General features: G+C 39.3%; 1 protein-coding gene across 2 annotated transcripts in view; it reads left to right on the top strand.

Annotated features, from left to right (window-relative positions):
* pcsk5b (proprotein convertase subtilisin/kexin type 5b) overlaps positions 1 to 23,693 on the top strand; it is a 49,399-nt gene that overhangs the window by 20,843 nt on the left and 4,863 nt on the right. For both annotated transcript variants that reach the window (XM_054610441.1, XM_054610440.1), the window contains exons 8-19: positions 3,026 to 3,238; positions 4,592 to 4,692; positions 9,077 to 9,180; positions 10,087 to 10,204; positions 15,048 to 15,236; positions 15,708 to 15,844; positions 16,422 to 16,553; positions 16,753 to 16,855; positions 18,742 to 18,935; positions 20,394 to 20,478; positions 22,362 to 22,465; positions 22,609 to 22,747. In XM_054610441.1, coding sequence (XP_054466416.1) covers positions 3,026 to 3,238; positions 4,592 to 4,692; positions 9,077 to 9,180; positions 10,087 to 10,204; positions 15,048 to 15,236; positions 15,708 to 15,844; positions 16,422 to 16,553; positions 16,753 to 16,855; positions 18,742 to 18,935; positions 20,394 to 20,478; positions 22,362 to 22,465; positions 22,609 to 22,747 — 1,619 coding nt within the window. The remainder of the gene's footprint in view (positions 1 to 3,025; positions 3,239 to 4,591; positions 4,693 to 9,076; positions 9,181 to 10,086; positions 10,205 to 15,047; positions 15,237 to 15,707; positions 15,845 to 16,421; positions 16,554 to 16,752; positions 16,856 to 18,741; positions 18,936 to 20,393; positions 20,479 to 22,361; positions 22,466 to 22,608; positions 22,748 to 23,693) is intronic.

The following is a 23,693-nucleotide window of genomic DNA, read 5'->3' on the forward strand; positions in this document are numbered from 1 at the left end:
TGTACAAATGAACATGTGCTTCACTGCTCAGCCAAGACTTTGGCATTGATATTCATATGGTTAGAAAATATGTAAACACACACTCCAAGCAGATATGTGTGTGTGTTTCACCCTCATGTACTTTTATCCCAAAGTCCTCCCTAGCTGTCTACTTGTGAAGCTCCCTTGGACATTAGATAGCAGCCCTGGTCTGTTAGCATATATTCATCTACATATTCATAGCGTATTTTGCATAACGACAAGCTGCCGCTGTGTTGTTGGCTGGGTAGAGTGGAAAAGCTATAACAGAGGTTAAGAGGGGTGAAGTAATTTACTGGTCATGTCACACACACACACACACACACATACACATACACATAGACATAGAGACACACACACATCTACATGTTTATAGAGTTTGCCACTCCTGGCTTTCTGCCATTTGGTTAAACAGATGTAGTAGTCCTTTGATGAGGTTAGACAGAAACTGAAAACTTTGACTTGAAGGCGGACTGCCTTTGACATGTTACAAAAAAGAGAAAAGAGAGAGTAAAGAAGGTACGAACAGGCAGGGAGTGTGAGAAGAAGAGAGTCCCTGCGCTCCCGACCTCTTAACCTTTTAAGATGACAGGTGAGGGAGAAATCTGTCCAACTGGTACAAGTTGGGCATGTGTATGTGTATGTGCCCTCCCGCTGTTGTCTCTCTGTGTGTGTGTTTGTTTGCGTGTTTGTGAAGCTGAGTGGAAATGACATCCTTGTAAGTGTAACATGTACCGATGTGACACTCTGAAGAGACAGTTTATCACGGAGAGCTGAGGTGTTAGAGACGCCACGGAGCTGTGAAGAGAGTTGTACTCGACTTGTGTTGCTGAATGTGAAAAACTGTGTCTCTAGGTTGTTTATTCTTCCTCGAATATGTATTTTTAATTAGACTAACCCTGTCTGTGTGTATAGCTCTCAATCATAACAGTGATATCCATTAAAAATATTTCATAATTTACAACGCTATGTTTTTGAACTACAGTTAGGGATTATTTCCATAGATGATTAATCTACCACTTTTTTCTGACAATCTGTAGATTTAACAGAAAGTTAGTACAAAATTTAAAAAAATAGTTTTTTTTTCCCCCCATCAGTGCAAAACCTGAAGTTTCACAAAGATAGGAATTTAGAATAAAAGACAAAAGTAGAAAAATGCTAAAAATATGTCAATGGTTGAAATTTTTGCTAGAGAAAGTTATTAATCACTGAAATTGTTTATGATGAATTTAAATGACAAATTAATAAATTGGTCATTTTTGCGACCAATGAATAATTTATTATATTGCCTCTGCTCTCCTTCAATCATTGGATGATGATTGCTGTGCACCAGTTTCACTTTGTTTCACCTCTCTCCCCTCCTTCATCCTCCTCTGTCCTTCGTCCTCTCTCTACTCACTGTTTCCTCTCCCTCTCACTCTTTGTCCCTTCCTTTCTTTTGAAGCGCTCTCCATCGCTCTCATCTGTCAGCGTTTGCTCCAGTCTCATCCCCCTCTTACTCAGAGGGGCTCCACTCGCTTATCACTGCCTGACAGAAGCACCCTTTGAAGAACACCATTCCACCTTTTTTATCTGTATGTGTCATTTTGACAAACAGTTTGAATTGCTTTGTCAGTCAAGTTTGTCAGATGCCTTTTTGCTGACTCCTAGCTGAACTTTGCCTTCACAACTCAGTTGGACATCACCAGAACTGTAACAAGCTCAGTGTGTTTCCACCAGGCCTGCGTTTAGGTCATTTTCAACTCTGCCAGTTTTAGAAGTACAACGTCCAAAAAAAAAGAAAAGCAAAAGGCATTTGTCTTGAAGAGGTTCCAAATGAGTAATAATTGAGACTGAATACTCTTATTAGTAAATTATTTTGTGTATTTATTCACAGAATGTGAAACACACTCTGAACGTGCCCTGAGTGTCTCAATTCACATTTGGGATTAGATTTTTTTCCTTTTAAGTATACTGTTTAACCTCTTCTGGAAACCTAGATTTGAATATTAAACGGCTGCCTGGCTGCTCATATGATTTTTCTCAGTTATAATATATGTCCATATGTGTGCAATGTTCAGTCAAAACTTAGTGAAATGCAAAACATGCACAGTGAATCCTTGTAAAAACTCTGCCTCTGTTGTGGAAAGAAAACCTTGTCTTTTCGTGCATATTTTGTGGCTTTATTGCTTTTCTTTTTTCATATGTATGTTAATCATGTCATTTTCAAAATTTACAAGCTTAAAAAGATTGAGTGAAACAGACAGATATTTACTAAATTGACAAAAATGATTAAACAAAAATAGAACTCTGTAACCACAAGGTCCCAACTACAAGGATGCAAAAAAAAAAGAAAATATTGGAAACAGAGAAGGCCATTCAAGAGCAATTATAGACCAACATGATATGATGATGAACAAGTAAATAGGTGTCAAAGATACAAAAGGGGCCCAGTAACATAACATGTTCTATTGACCAAAAAAACATATTTTTAAGCAATGCTCTGCATCTAATTGATTACTTATTAATATGACAGTATTGTATTAATAAATGAAGTGTAATGTCAGTCAATAAATTATTAACTGCTGCTGTGGCACTGATGTCCGGAGAGATGGAAATTCACCTCAGTCCGACATAGAAACAAATCTCACTAACACAGTATGGCACTCAGATATGTCAACTTTTCAAAAGAAAGAAAACACAACTTTATTCTGCCTAGTTGAAACATAATGATGACTGATCTTGGATCAAATCACAGTTACCAGACATTCATAGAACGCTGAGGACGTATATACAGTCTTTGCTGCCTACTGATCTTTTCGGCCTCTTACTGTTGCTGATGTTGCTGATCATTTCTTCGTTATACAGTAATTTCGGCACACTGAACACAGAACTCTGACAGACATTTTAAAAACATTTTAAAAAATCAAGCCAAAACAAAGCCTGATGAAGAGTACTTTCATCTTAGTTAGTGCTAGAACAAATCTACAGCCTCTTACTGTATCCTCTCTGCATCTTTTCCTGTCAGGGGAGGAAGGGTCGTGGCTCTATATTTGTGTGGGCTTCAGGAAACGGCGGGCGTAGCAGAGACCACTGCTCCTGCGACGGCTACACCAACTCCATCTACACCATCTCCATCTCCAGCACAGCTGAGAGCGGACGCAAGCCATGGTACCTGGAGGAATGTTCGTCCACACTGACCACCACCTACAGCAGCGGGGAGAACTACGACCGAAAGATTGTAAGGAAATTTTGTGTGTGTGATAGATTTTACGTACTGCTGAATGCACACACATAAGTGTATTAGTTCTTGAAAGGAGTTCCCATGGCCTGATTTAACTGAAGGGCCAGAGGGCGTATTCCTTCTTCACTGATTTCCAAGTTTAAGCACAGTGTTTTGTGCTTAATTGAAATTTGGACAAGATTTCTGTTTTCCATCTTTAATCGGTGGCATGAACCAAAGAGACTTGCTAAGGCATGTCTCCCTGTCCTAGATAATATACATTGGATACTGACCATGTTTTAATTTGGAGCTAAAAATTGTTAAATGCACATGCAATGTATAATTTCAGTTAAGAATACAGCATGATGCTATTTGGCCTTAACTTGACCTTGTTTGTGTGTGCTGTGGGGTCCAGTGGTGTGGCCTGGTTTGACCCAAATTGACCAAATCACTCCCATGCTCCACTTGGATGAACAGTGACAGTTGTCCACTGTGAGCTAGCTTGTCTGGCAGTGTTTTGCTACATTCCTCATTCTGATGCTACAGAAAGGCAGGCGCGCACACACACATACACATACACACACATACACATACACACACACACACACACACACACACACACTCTACAGTGTCCCTCTCGCTTTGTTCATGTAGTGCAGTAGAACCTCATATATCTGACTGTCGGTCTAATCTACTTGAGAACACACTGTCCTGTCTACTAAATGCTGTTGGACCATTTTCCTTTCTTACTTAACCATTTCAGATTCTGTGTGTGTATATTCAGATAATCCCTCAAACTTTTTGGTCCAGGAAAGGCCCTTTGAAGAGGGCTCATACTGGAAGTTAGACCAGCTTTTCTTGGCTGACTGACTGTCGAGCTGTCTGAGTTGTTGGCTGTTTAAAGTGCAAACAATCAAGCAAACATACAGCGCTTTAACAACGTGCTTTACTACTCCTTCTTTCCTCTTACTCGTTCTCCTCCTTCTCCTTGGGGATTGAATTAATTCCTTTAATCCTTGGGGAAACTGGTCATTCTTATACTTGTGTGTGCGTATTTTGTGTGTGTTATCTGTAGTGAGGCAGTCTTTCCATGCTGGAGTGTGAGTTTCAGGTGTGTCTAAATCCTTCTGATCCTCATGACTTCAATATCTCAGTCTGTCTGTTTCTTTCTCCCTCTTCTCTTTCCAATACTATCACTATTTTTCCTCTCTTCCTCTAACTCCACATCTGTAACTGTCTACTCTTCCTCTTCTTCAACTGTTTTCCTTTGGGTTGTGTCTTGTCTCTTCCCTGCCCATTTTCCTTTTCTTCTCTCTCTCATCCCTTGTCTTACTCTCTATTCACTCTCCTTCTCCTCTCCTCTGCTTGCAGATCACAACAGACCTGAGACATCGATGTACAGACAGTCACACAGGAACTTCGGCCTCGGCTCCCATGGCTGCTGCAATTATTGCTCTGGCCCTGGAGGCAAAGTAAGATCCACTTAACCTCATCCCTTTGCTTCATCCCCTTGCCCCTTGTTTACCTTCTAATGCCCTCTTTTCCTCTGGCCTCATTGATCTATATGGAGGAACATGTGAAGCATTTTCTCACGTTTATCGTGCTGAGCAGTTCAACAAATTTCAATGTACTTCTGGATGGTGGGCTAAAGAATGTAATGTAAAGAGCACATTATGGCAGTGCATTATATACCTGGTTCAGAGTTGCATCACTTACAATTAACTTGCCTCTATATAGTGAAGTATTCACATATACTGATTATATCTGCAGCTGGCAGGCGTGCTTTGTTGTGCTTAATGGAAGGAGTCATCACCTGTTAATATTTAACTGTTATTCTGGATGCCAGGCCAACATCAATAGTGGACAGTTTGTTGATGTGACAGACAAACCAACATTTCTATAGTTATATAAGTGTTGTTTGATCATCCTTTCCTCCAGTGAACCTTCTGAGAGGGTTTAAGGTGAGTTTGGGTACACTTGGGTATAGAGATGCACTACGCTGAGACCTTTTTCAGTAAACTATAGATAAAGTGTATGCGCAGTCTTCTTTGGTAGACAGTACTTAAGTGTTTTTCAGGAACTCGCCTGCTTGTGGATTGTCATATTGTCGTCATTGTCATCAGTGGTGAACTGTGCTTGAACTTTAACGGAATTAAGCCCTCAATTGAGTAGTGACGGCTATATACAGCTGTGTACATATTGTCGCCTGTCTTACCTGAGCTGGTACATATACTTAGACAAACACAAAATATTGCAGTATAAGCTCCTGTATCCTTTACTGCAGATATTTGAACTCTGAACTCTTCTGCTTTTGGCCATTATATGGCTGCTCACATGAAGACACATGACACATCTGTACAAAATCATGACATCATGAATAGATATAGAATATAAGTGATTACTATATGTCAGATGGTTGTCTTGAGATAGTGATTTCATCATTATTATTGGCAAAATATTGGGATTATTGATTACAACCGCAATTTTTCCTTTTTTTATTGTTTTTAAACATAAATTAATTTAGATCTTGGTTTCAAGATGTCCTTTGTGGCAGAACTTCATGCTGTCTGCAACAAGCAGGGCGACCCACAAAGCATTTTATTTTCAATGTTTTCCCCTCATGCCTTCTAGATGCCCTGGTAGCTTCTTGTGTGAGACACCGTAGATGCCTGCCCTGCCTGCTCGTCTTTGGAACCTGTTGATGTGCTTTATTTGTGATAAATTCATGAATTGGAGTGAGTGCAGTGCAGGTACAGAGACAGTGAATTGGGCTTTACCCCATCATCACATGTCGAGCGGCTCGATAAGCTGAGGTCACTTCATTTAACCTGGATAATCCAATCCAAATCCACCCAGTAGAAAATATTCTCGGTTTCCAGGCAGTGCTGGGGCACATAAGCCTGTTTCCTCAACAAGATTATCACACGCCGCTTCTTGCCTGCGTGCTTTCTTGTCTTCTACTAGCTCTCACTTCCTCTCTGTCATGCGTGCTGTGCATCCACCACTGTCATGATGTGGCAAACGCTCTTTCCTTCCCTCAATCCTTTCGTTCACCTTCTCACAGGGATAAACCTGCATGCATGCACATGCAGGTGAAGAGGAGAGGATGAAAGAGAGAGAGGGAAAAAAGTTTAGACAAACTGTGGAATACTGATCTTATCTGCTCTTATCTGGTGAATCAAAGCGAGCAAACTCTGTGATAAACATGTCAAGACGCCATTACGCAAGACTCTTTTTACTTTTTCTCAATTGTGAGGTCTTTTCCTTTGATATGAGAGTGGATTGAAACACGTTGCTTCGGAAAATTGTGCCATGCCCCGTTCTCTGTAGATTTTGCCAAGTATGAGATGTTTTAAGTCAGCGCATGATTTATCTCTTCATGCGTCTGGCACAGCAAGCAGCAACATTTTAGAGCTTCAGAAACTTTCATTTCTGTCCCCCCCTAACTTTTGTCCTTGGGAGTGATGAAATGGAGACAGGACACTTCAGTGAAGGAATAAGAAGGGATAAACAAGAAATGAGCAAGGAAAACCTACCATAAGGATCTCATCTACTGGGAGGTTTTAAGCAACCAAAGCAGGGACAGATGAGCGGAAATAATTCTTCTACATTCGTCTGCTTTAAAATTCAAGCTTGAGAAGCAGATATTAAAGTGAAAAATGCTGATTATAGGTCAGTGGGTAAACTATCATCACTGGAATTAAAGAAGGTGAGATTGAGAGAGCCTATTGAAATTTTTGACTTTTTGAATCTTCATTTTCCTCCCTGCTTTCTCCTTGCATATGACCCATGTGTGTTTTCATCCATAGTTACACTTAAAAGAAGCACCAAGAAACTCATATTAGACAACCTCTTTTGCTGCTGGTTTTCCCCAGTATGCAAGCTACTCCATTAATTAGTATTGGCTTGTTTATGGGAAGGCTGTCGTGGCCTAGATAAAGATGCCAAAGTCACTTTTAATTAATGACCATAAAACATGTGTGGAACCATAATTACACGGTGGCAGCTAAGCCTATTAATAACGATCTATCCATTAATTATTCTGACTTTTTATGTCTTCTCTGTGCTACCATCCTTTAATTGTTTTTTACTTGATATTTTATTTTCAACTATTTACTAAGTATATGCTCTTCAGTTTAATTTGGTATCTGTGGGCTCATTCAGGCCGTTAGTGAATAAGGTGTAACAAAATGTATTTTGTCTTAGCTACTAATGTTTTCAGGACATTCAGGGGTGTGTTATTCAGGTTCACTGCCGGTAGGGAATAAGAAGAAATGTTATTTTCGTCTTCCAATATTTCTTTATTTAATGTAATCTTGATCTCATCCCTAACATCATAAAGCAGTCTTGAATATAACCCTGCAAACTGCAAAACGCTGACCCACCACCAAGGAGTGATGGACAGCTAATGTACAAAGTATAGCTGTTTTCCAGTGCTGCGAGAGATTGATGGCCAGCTTTCAGCATTGCTGAATTTTTCTGCTCTTAATGTATGTAAAACAAGGAATGACATGGTTAAAAAAAAAAAAAAAAAGGTCGGAGACCTCAGGATTTTATTACATGTTTGACTAACTCATTTGAATGTGATCCTGAAGTTTCACATGGTTGATGATTAAAATCACTTCAGACTAAATATTGCTTGCTTCAAATATCCATGTAAGTTACTCAGCAACCACACTCAGCAATCAACATGGAATTGTTCCATATGGGATGTGCTTTACATTAATTCCATAAAATATATAATGCAATATATGCATAGAACAATATAATAAAGAAAAGATAAAAATACAAGAAAACATAGTATAAGAATACAAAATGTTGATGAACCCTCTGAAAGTCAGCAGCTAAATGTATGATGCTGAGAATTCTCCCAGACGTTAAGGATTTTAAAAGTGTTCTTGTGCATTTCTGGTTTAAGAGATCACAGGATAATATACAAATATAGTATACAAACGCACAGTGTTCATGTCAAACTCATTTTGCTCTCTGTCTTCTTTTCACATCACACAAGCTATATTCTTACATTTTTAAATCTGAGCGTTGGGTTGCAAATGTTGAATTTTAGTTTTAGGTCAACTGATTCAGAGTAGTGCAGATTCTGGAGGTCTCAGATGGTGAGGGAGTGACACGAGGGGAAGGAATGGAGCATCTGGCCGGCATATGAGATGGAAGGGAATCCCAGGAAACTTGGTGACCCACTTCTTCCTGGTTTTTCCCTTTAATGTAGCATTTGTACATCAAAGCAGTTGAGGCAAATGGCTGCCATCTCGTAATGGATCTCACGTGAGATCTGAGAAACTAGGAACGGATGAACGGGCATCTATGCTCTCCATCTATGCTTCCCTGTAATTTTCTCTCTCAGTAATCTTCCACCTACTGTATATAACTGTTTTATTTACCTTGTTTTACATTTCATCTGCGTTTCTCTTTCATCCAAATATCTTCCACTATGCTCTTGTCTGAATTTATTCGGAATGAACAGTGAAATATCTTTTCATGTCTTACAGTTCATACATTGTCCCAATTTTAGTCATTTGTTTTTTCTATTCATGTTTTGTTTTTCCTTTCACAACACAATGAATTATTCAAAACGTTTATTCCTGTATTTAAATCTTCAGTGCAGCTTGACTTATCTTTTATGTATGTGCATTTGTGTAGATCTTCATTTTTTTTTTTTTTTTTTTAAATGTATGCATATGTCTGTTTGACTTTGTTCATAGTGAAGCAGATATTGAGGTCATTTGTTTGTTTATTTATTTATTTATTTATTCACTTAGTTCTTGCTTAGTTTTATCCTGGTAGTTTTTTACATTACAATAAATATATTAATGTACTTTTTTTCTTTTCTTCCACTAGCCCTCTTCTATCATGGAGAGATGTTCAGCACATAATAGTAAAGACCTCAAGAGCCGGACATCTCAGCGCCCCTGACTGGAAGACCAATGCTGCTGGTTACAATGGTATACACACACACACACACACACACACACACACACACACACACACACACACACACACACACACACACACACACACACACACACACACATAGATATTATTTATCTATATCGATCCATCCATTTACTCCTCCATTGTCCAACTGTTGCATTTAACATTCATAGGGGAATGCAGTGTGTTACAAAGAATGTTTTTTGAATTTGTTTTCTCCAGTCAGAAGAAGTATGATAAGAACTTTCCAAAAATGTTTCTTTCTTGCTTAACTACTACGCCACCAGCTGCCATCTGTCAGGGTCCATGTCGGGGTTGCTGTTTGTAACTTTGTGAGGGAGTGTTTAAGTGTGTGCGTGAATGTGTACGAGGGAGAGAAACCAACACAGTGAGAACTAGAGGTCAGCCAGGCTACAGGCCCAGTGTGCCTGGAGATTTTCCAAGTGACTGTTTTTTCAAAGAGGAACTAAAGAGAAACAGAACAGAGAATGAGGGGTGGGAGAAGTATGGAAGGAATTCATATTTGAGCTGTTGTACCCATAAGTTAAGTGGTCTTCGTCTTTCTTCTTCATTCTTAGGCAACTACCTATCATGTCCTCAGTATTTTCATTTCGGTCAGTAGAGAACACTGATTTTAGAGAATACAGAATCTTTTTTTGTGACACATTTTGACTCTGTAATAACATAGATTACAGTGTTTACTAGGAATATAAAAACAGTACAATACTTTAAGGAGGGCTACAAACGTGTCCTGAGGTCTTAGAAATGATTTCTTCCGACCCCCTCTTTTTTCAGGATGCATGATTTCAAGATAGGGAAAATAATGCAAAATCTTCCCTGAGGAGTTTTTTGAGTAAACCATAATGAGTATTATTGGAGTGGTCTGATCAGTTGTGACTTTTCACTGTTTCCAACAGTCAGCCACCTTTATGGATTTGGTCTGATGGATGCTGAGGCGATGGTGAAGGAGGCGGAGAGATGGAAGCAAGTCCCTACTCAGCATGTCTGTGTGGAGAGCGCAGACCGACAAATAAGGTAGATAAACCAACACACGCATAAAACACACAAACAGATATCCTGACATACTAGTGTGCAGAACACATGTTATATTTCCAGTGCTAATTAGCTTTTTGAGCACACTGATTAATTTCATTCACCTGAAATCCTATCGATACATGAGTCTCCTTTAGCATTTCAATGTATACTAAATGTCGAAAGTATATTAGAAATTACACCGATATTTAATAGTGAAACTTCTTACCAAACTTGGAAACCATTTCCTTATGGTCCTCACTTTGTTCAACTTGCCTTCCCCAAACTGTTTTCCCTCTTTTGTCTAAAATATCATTGTTTGCTTAGGCATTTAGATTTCCCTTAATTGGACCTAAAGAGACCAAACCAACAGCACTTGGACTGGGGTGTCTACATAAATTAATTCTTGAAGTCTACTAGTGTGCCTCAATAATGGACATCCATTCTATAGTTAAACGGGTACATTAACTGTAGTAAACTCTCTGAGTTTGAAGTGAAATGCCAGATAAGTGACTCAACTTTGAGAACAATATGTGTGACAAAACTTCTTTCTCATTTTTTCTCGCATTTTTTTCTCTCCCTGGTGTTTTATGCACCAGCATGTGTTTGAGAGTGCGGTTGTGCAAGCTGTACCTTGATAGGGGCCAAGCATTAGTTCTGGCAGGGTGGTTTTCACATAAGACCTTTACCACACACACACACACACACACACACACACACACACACACACACACACACACACACACACACACACACACACACACACACACACACACACACACACACACACACACACACACACACACACACACACACACACACACACACACACACACACACATATACACACACACACACACATAAGGAGAGAGCCAGGGCTTCACAGCTTGTTATTCTTGATGCAGCTGGAAGCCTGAGTACTGTTCTGTGTTAGGCTGGCTGGCTGAACTCGGGCCCTGGTTTGCTTTCAGTCGAAGGCTCGGTGGCCAGCGACTGCAGCATTATCAGTGTCATTCTGTCTGTTCTGCTTCAGTGCACAAGTCAGTCCATATGAGGCTTATGTAGTCCAGCTTGTGTCAGAGGCAGTTGTGCTCAGCCCTCTGTACTCATGGACTGTGTGTTGGCTCATGGAGAGATCACCACTGTTGTTGTGCAAAGAAATGAAAACAATCCGTCATTTAAGACTCCCATTTCCATGTGTAGTGTATTTATGAGTAGCCTGTGAAATGGTCAGTCAAACATTTGTTCAGTTACTGGGAGCTTAAGCTTTGTTCAGAAACAGAATTACCCATCATCCATCCAGCCAAATGACAGGCTTGCAAAGTAAAATTAGGCAATCACTAGGAAACATAAGGCTTTACTGTTTGGGGTTTTGGTTTGGTTTTGGAACAAAGGCAAAAAAGTCATGAATTTTTATTGTGTAACACATTACAAAACTGCCCTCAAAAGTCTGAGACATTATTTTCCCTTAACTAGCCACTTTATTGAGTAAAAATGTATGTATAAATGTCTGTGCTTGCTTGCGTCATGAACGTGTGATGTGCCCGTTTTTTTTTTTTTTCATATATTGTGTTAATGTGTTTGGGAGGCAGGTTTATATGCATCTCTTTCTCTTTGTTAGTGAACATCTGCAGATGTGTGTGTGTGTGTGTGTGTGCTCTTTGCTTCTGACTTGCTACATGAGTGCAGCCATCACCTCACTGCTGTATGTTCCCACACACCCTCTGGCTGGCCTCTCTGACTGCATTCGGTAATGTCTGTCTGCAGTCGCTCGCCTCACTCCACTTGGAGCATGCACCACGAAAAATGCCTGATCCGTGTACAATCAGGGTGGTGTTAATCAGCTGTGCATCTACTCTGCTTGGTCCCCTGAGTATGGTTCAGTTATCTGTGTTGTGTCATAGAGAAGCCAGAGCTGTGATATCAGCCCTAGACTCCCCAGCCATTACCGCTGTCCGCTTTCCAAAAAGTCATAAACTACTTACGAAAGAGACAATCAGTGTTTTCTCTCTGTTACTCATTCCATCATATCTGCCGGAGCTTATTCCATTCCCTTGTGTATTTCTCGGTTTTCAGTGGTTTTGATATTAATTGTTTATATTGACTTTTAGTCCCTCAAGAATTATATAAATGATCAGAGATTGAGTCAAACAACAAATGGAGAAATTGTTATGGATTGTTTACCTGCTGGTATTCTAGAAAAAAAACTATTAATAATGCGCTGCTTTAAATTACAATGAACCACTATGATTTCTGTCATACTAGTTTGCTGATTTAATTGGAATGAGAAAGGAAATAATTAGTTTCAGCCTTGTGAATCACCTACTCATAATTTCAGACGCTTACATTTACACTGAGCTTTAGCATTAGCAGAATGAATAAAGCAGGTATTTATGACTGTGATTGAAATCTTTGTGGGTCTCGAAAGGCACTATGTGGTCTGAATGGCAAAGGAAAAAAACTCATAACAATAAAATGAATTGCGTTGATCTTTTGTCTCAGTTAATTCTTGAGCCAAGTTTGAGTAATATGTTGTTCCAAGGAAAAAAGCTTAATTTTCATCGCACATCTTTAGGCAATCTTTAACAGCCGATAAATGTCTTTGGGTAATTTTCCTCTTAATGATAAACATCTGTGCCGTATCACTTAGGCCCTAAAAATGTCATCACTGTCACTGTAACCCTGACAACGGGGTGAGGGGAAATTAAACTGTTTCCAATACAGGATCAAACAGCATAAGTCACTGGCATCAATTGTCTTCATCCGTCTACCCTACAAAAAAATAATAATTAAAGTGATCCTTTTATATGTTATTTTGCTAACAAGTGCCATTCACCAGCTCTATTTTAATTTCCAGCAAATAAATCCTGCATGTAATCCAGTACTGCTGCCAGTGAGTTAACAAGTTGAGCTGGCGCAGCTGCTTCATGTGTTCCCTGTTGTGCAGCGGCAATTTATGACCCTTTTTCACTTGCTCTACCAAGATGGTGTCCATTGTCCCCTGTACTGGTCCTGTCCATTTTTGTCATTGTACTGCTTATATATTGGATCATACCACAGATGTTATTCAAGGAATCATTATATGTTTGTGTTGGCTGAGTGTTTGGTAATCATTCTGTTGCTTAGCTGTGCATAGCAGGCAGAACAAATAATGCTCTTTGTCTTTCTTATCATGCTCGTGGTTCTTTGTTTCTTTGGCAGGTCGAGGTTTATGAAATGGAAAACGTTTGTGCATGCTTTGAGGGGGTTATATCAGAGTACATGTGATTGCTTTGAGGGGTGCCTCAGTGTTTTGAAACTTGATATTGAGTGTTATGACATTCACTAACATAAAGTTGACTGAGCAGAATGTGTCAGTGTAGGGAGACAGCCACAGTCCTCAACCTCACTCCCAGATAGAGCAAACAGACTACAGGTACATTATGGCTGAGGGGGCACCGAGTTACATTATGCAGCTAAATCCTGTGTTTTGAAGATCATATCCATAATAACTTAACTTTAACCAAATGTGTTGTTCCAATCTGTAAATGAAACTTTGAGATGAAAAGATGACAGCTTTAACCAATTTGTAGTAAGAATGCACCGATCCAATTTTTTAAGTCCAGATACCAAAACCAATACCTGAGCTTTGGGTAATGGCAAGTATTGATCCGATACAAGTGTTAAATAAATAAACTGTATGCCTCACTGGTTAACAGAGACTGGGATCACTTAAACATCGCTTTATTAACTTTGTAAAACAGAATGTAACAAATAAATACACAAATATTAATATACTGTATGAGTATTTATTAAAGTAATGGTATCTGATACGAGATGGGCCCCTTTGTCAAGATACCTGAACCAGCTATTTGTGTCTGTATCAGACCGATATCAGTATCAGTGTATCTCTAATTAGTAGCTCTAAACAAGTTCACTTTAAGATGTATATCACAGTTTTGTAGAGAGGAAATACATCTCATTATAGTATATTTTCTGTAGCTATTGTAATCAGAGCCCACGTTTTATCTTAAGTGTTTAGTAGCTTATCTAGGTAACACGCTTTTAATCTGATTGGCCATCTGCTCTGCTCTAATATCTCACATCTTATTTCTGTTTGCTTTTTTGTTGTTGATATTCGATGATTGTTCGAAAATCTCTGTTGCAACGAAATGTACTACTACACTCAGCAAGTCAATTGATACCACAATGTCCAAAGAATTGTTTTATGCTTTCCCACTTTTTGTCAGTGCTTTGTCAGGACTTTCTTGTTTGCTTCATATGGCTGATTGATAACATTATGCATTGATTAAGGACAATGTGTCTCATTCACAAACAGTGCCTGAGCACAAATCGTTGTACGAACGAATCTGAGATACATCAATATTTTCTTACCTGAATTTGTTTTTACCTGCAAACAAATCAAGAAAATCATTGAAAAACGCTTTATTAGACAACATTTCAAACCGTTAATTTACTAATGCAGTGGCCAAATGTATTAAATAAATATGAAATTGATGCCCTTTTATCCTAATATAACAATTTTGTCATGTCTTGTTGCCATTTTGTCTACATGTATCATACACTATCTATTCTGTTGATGTGTTGAGTTTTTACTCTGTAAAATATTGTTTGTTTTATTGTATATATGAAATGAACGTTTACTCACCGTTTAACTTTGCCGCCTTCTTGGCCAGATCGGCATCGCAAAGAGATTTCATCTCAATGGATTTGATCTAGTAGAATAAAAAATGAAATTCATTTTCAACAGTCAATGCTCCAAGAAATAACGAACTGGATATTTCTGTTTTGGTTTGTATTTTCCCCTTATTTCTACCTTTTGATGAGTTCTCATCTTGTCTTGCAGAACTATCCGTCCAGAGCATGTGGTCCGGTCAGTGTACAAGGCAACAGGATGCACTGACAACCCAAACCACCATGTGATCTACCTGGAGCACGTGGTCGTACGTATTACAATCACACACCCTCGCCGTGGGGACCTGTCAATCAATCTGACCTCACCCTCAGGGACCAAGTCTCAACTGCTTGCCAACAGGTAAAAAAGCAAGTTGTGATATACTATCTGCGATGAAATACTACAAACTGCAAAGACATCATGCAAAATGAAATTGATTTATTTTTTGTCAGAATGTGGGCTTCAAAAAGAAATATAGTTTGACAGTTTTTACAAATTATGTCAAAGGAAAAGCTGAAAATAAAACAGAAAGGGGACTGAAAATAATGAGGTGTGTCTGTCCATTTAAATTAAATTTCTCAATTCTACCAAAATGTTACTTGTCTATGCTTGCTTTGTAAATAAGAATAATTTCTAATGTGGGCTGAAACACCATAAGCGCTGTATGTACCTAGTCCATGTTCACCTCAAATAAACCACAGTCATGAACGATGTTTGTCCACGGTTCATTTGAGACTGTGATGCTACTCGGTTGAATGGTATTTGCAGTTAAGTCGTTTCCTCATCTATGGTTTTATTGTGTGTTTGTATGGGTGTGTTGTTGATGTGCAGGTTGTTTGATCACTCCATGGAGGGTTTTAAGAACTGGGAGTTTATGACCACCCACTGCTGGGGAGAGAAGGCAGCAGGCGACTGGGTCCTAGAGATCTATGATTCACCTTCTCAACTCCGCAGCCAGAAAGTACCAGGTATGACATGTTGCTAATTTCTTTATTTAAAAAGAATCATCAGTCTACTTATCCATTTGGCTTATTACAGACACAGTAGAAATAGAAGGAACAGGAGGAAGTTTTGTCCTGACTGAGTGTAGGACCAGCAGGAGCACACATGTTGCTCTGCAGGCAGTGACCTTAACTGCTCAAATGACCCACTAATTTAACAACATAATAAAGTCTCAAAGGTAGAGTAACAGTCGCTAAAAAGCTGTTCCAGCAGTCCCTATAATCCCATTTAACGTGCACCTAGTTTTCTCATGTGTATTATTAAAAGGAAATAATGTTACATAATCTACCTATTGTAGCTTAAACATACCTTTTAAATTTAGAATAATATAGAGATTGGTGAAAGATAATTTAACTGAGTAATCATGTTACACCTGAACAGAAAAATTAAGAAAATCCTACAGAACTGCCTGACATTGCTTATCTATTTAATCTTTTTTTTGTGCAACTTAATGACAATCATATAGCGGTCAAAGGATATTCAGCTGGTCGCCATCAGGATAGACTGAAATGTCTAAGATTTTTACAATGCTTGTTTCCTCAGGCAAGCTGAAAGAGTGGTCATTGGTGCTCTATGGCACCTCTGTGCACCCGTACTCATCTCTGCGTAGCGATAAGCCCCGCTCCACGGACATGCTGACGCCCACCGATGAGGAATTCACAGAGGAGTACAACGGTGAGTGATAAATTCAGAGCCGCACACAGAAAGATTTGCCATAGTAGCAGCATTGCAAAGTAACATAGTTATTTAGTGTCCTGTCATGATGATAGTAAGTTGTACATGAACTCAGTTAATATTGACAAAGTTATAAGACCATAAAACCTTTTCATACAGCCATCATCTCTTAACTATGTTATGTTCTGTGGTTCTCCAGGCCCATGTGACTCTGAATGCAATGAGAACGGCTGTGAAGGTCCTGGACCCCATCACTGCAACAACTGCCTCCACTACTTCCTCAAGTTCAAGAACAACACCAGGTCAGAATGCTTTAAGGTCCCTTCTTGAAAAAAAGAAAAGTGAGATTCTTAAATCTCACTTTTCTTTATAAATTTTGTGAATTATCGGAATTTGTAAAAAGTTTTTGCCTCCTTTTTAAGGTCTCAGGTCAATGCTGCAATGTTATTTGTTGAGCTTAATGTGAATAAGGTTTAACCTCGCCAGTGTGATAGCAGAGATGCTGTTTCCTGTCGGACACATTTCCTTCCATCTCTCCCTTCCCCCTTTTAAAAGTGTGTTTAGGTTTGTCTGTGTGTTTGTGACTGTAAATTTGTGTGTGTGAGACTGCAAATTTGTGTGTGTGTGTGTGTGTGTGTGTGTGTGTGACTCTGAATTTGTGTATGCGTGTGTGAACATTTGTGTGTGCCCTTAGGATCCCATTAGGATCAAAGTCTGTTCTAATTGCCTTTGTGTCGGCGGGTCTCTGCGCTAATAAAAGGCACCCCGATGCAGGTGCAGGAGAATGTGCAAGCTTAGGCGCTGCCTTATCATTAGCCCACTTTAGAGGTGTGCTGCCCTTTTCTGCCACCACAGGGAGCAATTGATGAATGAAGATTGGGGGAGGGATGGTGTTGGTGTTTAATGTTCAGATAATTACATCCCTACATATGTGTTTGATGGTCTAGACCAACCAAAAGGTGTGTGGGTCTTTGAAACTTTGTAGGGATTTGCACCACTATGTGTATGTGTGCATTGTATTTGAATTTTTGAAATAATCAGAATGCAGGTCTAATAGTCTGTCGGAGAGTTTCTCTACATGATAAAATATGTTTTCAAGAGTGTTTTATGCTTCACCAGGATGACATCTAGTTGGGAAAATATTTAGTGGTTCTATTTATTAATTTATGGAATTTTTCATTGCCTAAAAATGGTCAAACACATTCTAAAAACTCACTATGTATAACTTTAAATTGTATACTGTACATTCCCAGATCTAAGTAATGAATTTGGTGACTGATACATAATCATAACTGATGGTAAATGTCTTTTACCACATTTTCCTGTCTATAAAATGTCAAGGACTCACTCAGATCTGACAGTGTGTGGAGGAAAATGCAGTTTAAACTGTTTCTCCCATTTAGTTTTATCCTTGGGATGGTTCATTATAGTGTTTTTACAATCGTTATTGGTTAAATAATAATTTCATTGAAGCTGAAGGACAAACACATGGTAGTGTATATGTGCACATGTGGATTATGTGTTTCACACATGCAATGTGTGTTTCTTGGCAGAAAACTCTGTAGTGTGTGATGAAGGCTTAAGGAGTGCGTAAATGTGTGACTGTGTGTGTGTGTGTGTGTGTGTGTGTGTGTGTGTGTGTGTGTGAGAGAGTGTGTATATTTTGTGCTCTTGAGGATTTTGTAGATCTTTTTCACCTTAGGAAGGGAGCCTCAGGGTTAGGGTTATGAGGGGGGGATGGAGGTCTGTGAAGTTATTCAACAGATGTTACACCTGTTCACCATATAGCACCGGCACACACGCACACACACACTTGGTCCCTCTGCTTCAGTTTGTCCAAACTCTATTTATACACGAAAAATAAGTTTACAAAAAAAGCTTATATGAACAATTCCACACAATAAATGTTTTCCATAATACATCAACATCAGAGGCATATTTTCTGTCAAACTTATGTTTTATATTTTGAGCCTGTTAACATACTGGTGCTGTGTGATAAAGGTTGTTAATTGTCGAACAATAAGGTCAACTTAGACCCTATCACATTGTATAGTAGGCATAAACTACAACCTGAATATGTCTGTAAGAAATACAAATGGCCCCTTCTCTTTGTTCCACTTTTGCTTTCTGTGTCACTTTGTTTCACCCTGCCCGCCTCCATTCTCTCCCTTAAATCACCTCTCTCCAGGATGTGCGTGTCGGAGTGCCCCAGTGGCTTTTTCCGTGATGATAGGAAGCGCTGCAAGAAATGCTCCTCGTTGTGTGAGACCTGCGTTGGTAGCCGTAGCGACCAGTGCACCACATGCAGGACGGGTTTCCACCTCAATGAGGGTTCCAACACGTGTGGCACCAACTGTGGTGAAGGCTTCTACCTCGACCAGGGTACGTTTCACTGCTGGCCAAACTGACTCTGCAATGAACAAACTGTATACTAATGAGTGCGCACATGAAAAAAAAACCCAATAACTTGTTTCAGGACTCTTCCATCGTTCCTTCGTCCCACATTGGGGATTTACATCTGACTTCAATATTGTTTTCTCCTTTGCATCTGTTTCTTATAGTTCAACAAACACCATTACACTTTTAACCGTTCTGGGGATGTTACAGCAAAATGCAAAAATCCCAACAACGCAAAATCAAATGGTTTTTTTTGAGTTGCCAGCCTATTTATTGACAAAGCGATGCAAGCCACAGCATGTACATTATGTGTGTTATCTATTGATCAAGTGTGATATTTGACTATTGCTTCACAGTTTAGTACAACCTCACGGACCCATAAAAGACAATTCGACAAGAATAGCAACTAATGGTTATTTCCCTCATTGATAAATCTCTTTCTTATTTCTGGATTAAATGCTTTTTCAATCAGTGTATACTTTGTTAAAAAATGATAAAGCTCGCATTTACCCAGAACCAAAAGTGGTGTCTGTGTAACGGAAACCTTTTAAAATTCATACTAAAGTCATACTAAAAAACAAAACGCGTAGAAGTAGATGAGTTGTACCATTGCTCAGCCGGTGAAAAGGCAGAAGACGAGGTGAATACTTTAAGAGAAGCAAATTATTTCACTGCAGAGTTGGAAATGTATTCTAAAATCCTTCACAAGCTATAACAATCAATTGATTTGCATTTCTTAAATGACAAATATTGTTCATCAACTAATTGATAAACTAAGTTCTCTTGAAAGGCAGTGTAAAAGTGAAACAGTTATTTTAATGGGAATCTGTGTGTGAGCTGTCAATATACTTCCTCCACCCTTCAGGGATTTTCAGATTCCCGAAAATCTCCTCAACAATCCTCACTAACAGTCTCCTCCTCTCAGCTTACAAAACCATAATGGCTGTGTACACGAGCAAGGTTTATCGGAAATGTAGAAATAGCAGTTTTAATTATTAGTCATAGTGTACTCTATGATTTCACAGGAATAATAAAACATGTTGTTCATGAATGTGTTTCCCAAATCCTTGTCCCTGATGAGCGCAGTAGTGCACGTGTGCATTGTGATAAAGCTTGTCATTGCCTTTTAGTCTGCCTTTAGAAATATTCATCTACATTCCTATCCTCCCTCACCAATACTACAATCTTCTTTTTCATCCCAGCAGCTTTAGCATTTTGACATTTCCGCTCTTCCCCCTGCTGTCTGTCCTCCCGTTTTGTTCATCTGTCCCTTCTTCTACTTATTGTCTCTTCTATCCCCACTGATCTTCCCTCACACACTTCACCCATTATCCTCCTCTTGATTATTGTCCTCCTCCTTTGCTCCCTTTCTTAATTTCCAATGCAGCCAGACTTCTGGTTCCTATAAGCCACTGTTTGACTGGCACACCTGGTGTCTTTCAGATTCCAACATTTGCCGGAGATGTCCGGAGAACTGTAAGAAGTGCACCACCTCCAACATCTGCACAGAATGTAAACCTGGGATGAGGTATGCTGGGAGTCATGTGAAGCAAGGCCTAAGTTATTGATTAGAGTTTAAAGCCTTGATTATTTGAGAGGAAGCAATTTCAGTCTTGCTTTGTCTGTTGCTGCAGAACATGTGATTATATACCTTATCATTTGTGGTGTTCGATAGTAATGGTATAGTTAGAGATGCTGCAAACACAACAAAAGGATTGCACTTCCTCTTAACTGCTGCAGAAACAGATTTGTTTCACATTTTCACCACTCACTATGGCGACAGGCTTTTTCGACCCACCTTCAAGCTATTTCATTATGATTTTATCTGAAACACCCACAATTAGCCTCTCATGATGGCAGCGAGTTACCCGGCTAGGTGTTGGACTAACAAATGGGAGCAACTTGACAGTGTGGTTTCAGATGTGACTCACCTAAACATATGGTTTATTTTTTGAAAATTATGTAAAAAGATATAAGCAACATTGTGTCCTTTGACTTTGGGGCTCTGTGGTAGGAAAAGCCTTTAACAGTCGATATAATTGTAATCCTGCTGCTATGAGACCTGCTGGTATAAATAACAGCTTGCTCATATGAAGATCTACCATTACAGTCAGTCCTCTGTTGTACTTGTACAAATAGCTCAGGTTTTGTCTATTTGCAGTAATTTGGCTTCAATGTCAGTGTTGTGGTTCCAGGATGAAAACCTTTTGTATTCATCCTTTCCAATGCTGCAGGAATACAGTACAGTGTAGCTAATTTAGACCAGCACATTGTGTTTTGCTGTGGTTCGAGTTCGCATCATGAACCAATGAAACCAGGGCTTCCCAACTGTTTTCCTCTTGGGACCCAAATTAAGGAAACAGAGTTTCATCCTGTGACCCAGGCTTATTAAAGCCCACATACACTCATGTAATGCGGAGACCCACAAGAAGTGGAGCTGTTGTCCATTTTGGGTTGTGGTCATCGCTTTGAAGATCCTTTGATCTAAGCCATTTAGTTATCCATGCAGACATGTTGCAGTTCATTTTCTGTCCACTTCCACAGCTTCAAACAACCCCAAATACACTTGACCTGACAAAGAATTGGGCGTTTTAAAGTGCTGGAATGCCTGATAGTTCATGAAGGAAACACTTGTGAAGCACTTAAAACATATTGCGGTCTTGAACCCAGCTTTAAGTGTTCAGTGTAGCCAGAGGTGGAGGTGGGGACACTAGTAAGCCATAATTTCCTCTGAATGCCAGCGAGACCACAGTAAGACACATGCTCACACATGCACACGCACACACACTCTCCCATTCAGTACACCATTCATGGTCGGTTAGGAGACGAGGCGGAAGAGAGGACCAGACGAGATCGTTTCTGGGAAACGTTAACACAGACCAGCTGTTTTTCAGTTTACTGCGTCAAGCTCACCAACCTGTCCTCACTGTGACTTCACAGAACTCACTTTATAAACTCCGAACCTACTTCCTAACTTACGTATACCTCTTTATCTGGCATCTGGCTTAATCTTTTCTATATTGTTTCTTAAAAACAATGAATTCCCTTTGACTACAGTTGAATCTAGAAGATGAAATATTCCTGTACATCTGGGAAAAGTGAACTGGGCAAGCATCTAATGTCTACACCCACATGATATCACCGGTGCTGCAGTTTTTTTTCTCATTCTTCCTAAATGTTTGCCCAGTAAGAAACTTCTAAAGAAAATTGATCTATAAGAGCTGGCCTTTAACAGGCAGACTTTAACGGATTTTCAGCAAACAGTTTGGAAATGAGAGTGCTTTCACACATTTTACCGTTCTGAAACTCCCCTGTGCTACCCATCTGAATAGGGTTTATGTTTGTTTTTATTTTCCTGGCATTTACTTTAAATTTACGAGTGATCATCTTTTTGTCTGTTTCTCTTTCTAGTCTTCAAGGAAACAAATGTCAGATGACCTGTGACCCAGGGACTTATTACAATGGCCACAGAAGAAATTGTGAGCCCTGTCATCGGGCTTGTGCCACCTGTGCAGGTAGGAAGTCATAAGATTGATTAGAATTATATTTTTTATGTGTTACAGCGTGTACTTCAGTTGTTTAGCAGACTCAATGAATACTAACATTTGATCCATAATGTCCTAACAACATCCCTGAAATGTGTGTCTGTGTTTTTCAGGCACTGGTATAGAGGCTTGCACAAAGTGTGCAGATGGCTACTTACTTGAGGACTGGCGGTGTGTGTCAACATGCAGCACTGGCTACTACCTGTCCGAGCAGACCTCAGACAACGGGCAGGTGCAGAGGTCCTGTAAGAAGTAAGTCAGCACACCTGCCAACACCTCTTCACCAAAGTGAACTTGTGGATCTCCAGTCTACAAAGATAGAAAAAGGAAATTTAGAGCTTTAGCCAGTGAAGTGGAACTGTCCTAACTTTTTCTAGCATTACTTGTTTTCTCTGCAGTGCCATGCACAGGAACATATTTAAGGACGTGTATTATAATTTAGAATAAATATTCTATGTGGAAATTATACAACAGTAGTGTCCATATAATAAAGGGTATTTAAACCAACAACAAGGTCAGCTGCTTACTGATTTAAAGTGAAGAAATATTCTATTTTTGGTTATTTACTGCACCATTAGTAGCCACTCAACTTTTAGCCGAAGTGAAGGCATGCAGTCACATCAGAAAGCCATATAAATGTTTTTCCTAAGAGTTTACTATATATATATATTTTTTGATCCACAACAGAACAGAATGCATCCACAAGCACTTAAACAGAAACTGTTCAAACTAATTTCATTAGACATTATTTAAAAAAGTAAAATAATCGAAATCGACCAATCATATGTTTTTGTTTCACTCTATTCTATTTAGTCCCAAAAAAAATGCTGTCAGCCAGTTCCAAGTCCAAGTTTAGCAGCATTACAAGAGCAACACGTAACAGCTACCTGCCAACAATGTTGCTGGCTTTGCTTGGCCATTATGTTGCTTTTGTCGCTGGTATTGTGAACACAGTTTCACTGTTGCAACTTATAAGATTTGATGAATTTGCACCATTTTTAAAAAGCCTTTCAGAATTGCCCTATGTTGCAGTTAATGTTTCTTTCTTAAAGCTGTGTGCAGTCTTCCCACATTTCTGTTTTCTCACTCTTCACCGATGTTAACCTGGATAAGGAGGAAAGGGAGGGAAAGAACATGTAATCATACTCTTATTGCTATATTTCATGACTGTTTGATGACTACTTAGCATCCTATCAGA

The sequence above is a fragment of the Anoplopoma fimbria genome, chromosome 13, assembly GCF_027596085.1.
Source record: "Anoplopoma fimbria isolate UVic2021 breed Golden Eagle Sablefish chromosome 13, Afim_UVic_2022, whole genome shotgun sequence".
Taxonomy (NCBI): Eukaryota; Metazoa; Chordata; class Actinopteri; order Perciformes; family Anoplopomatidae; genus Anoplopoma; species Anoplopoma fimbria.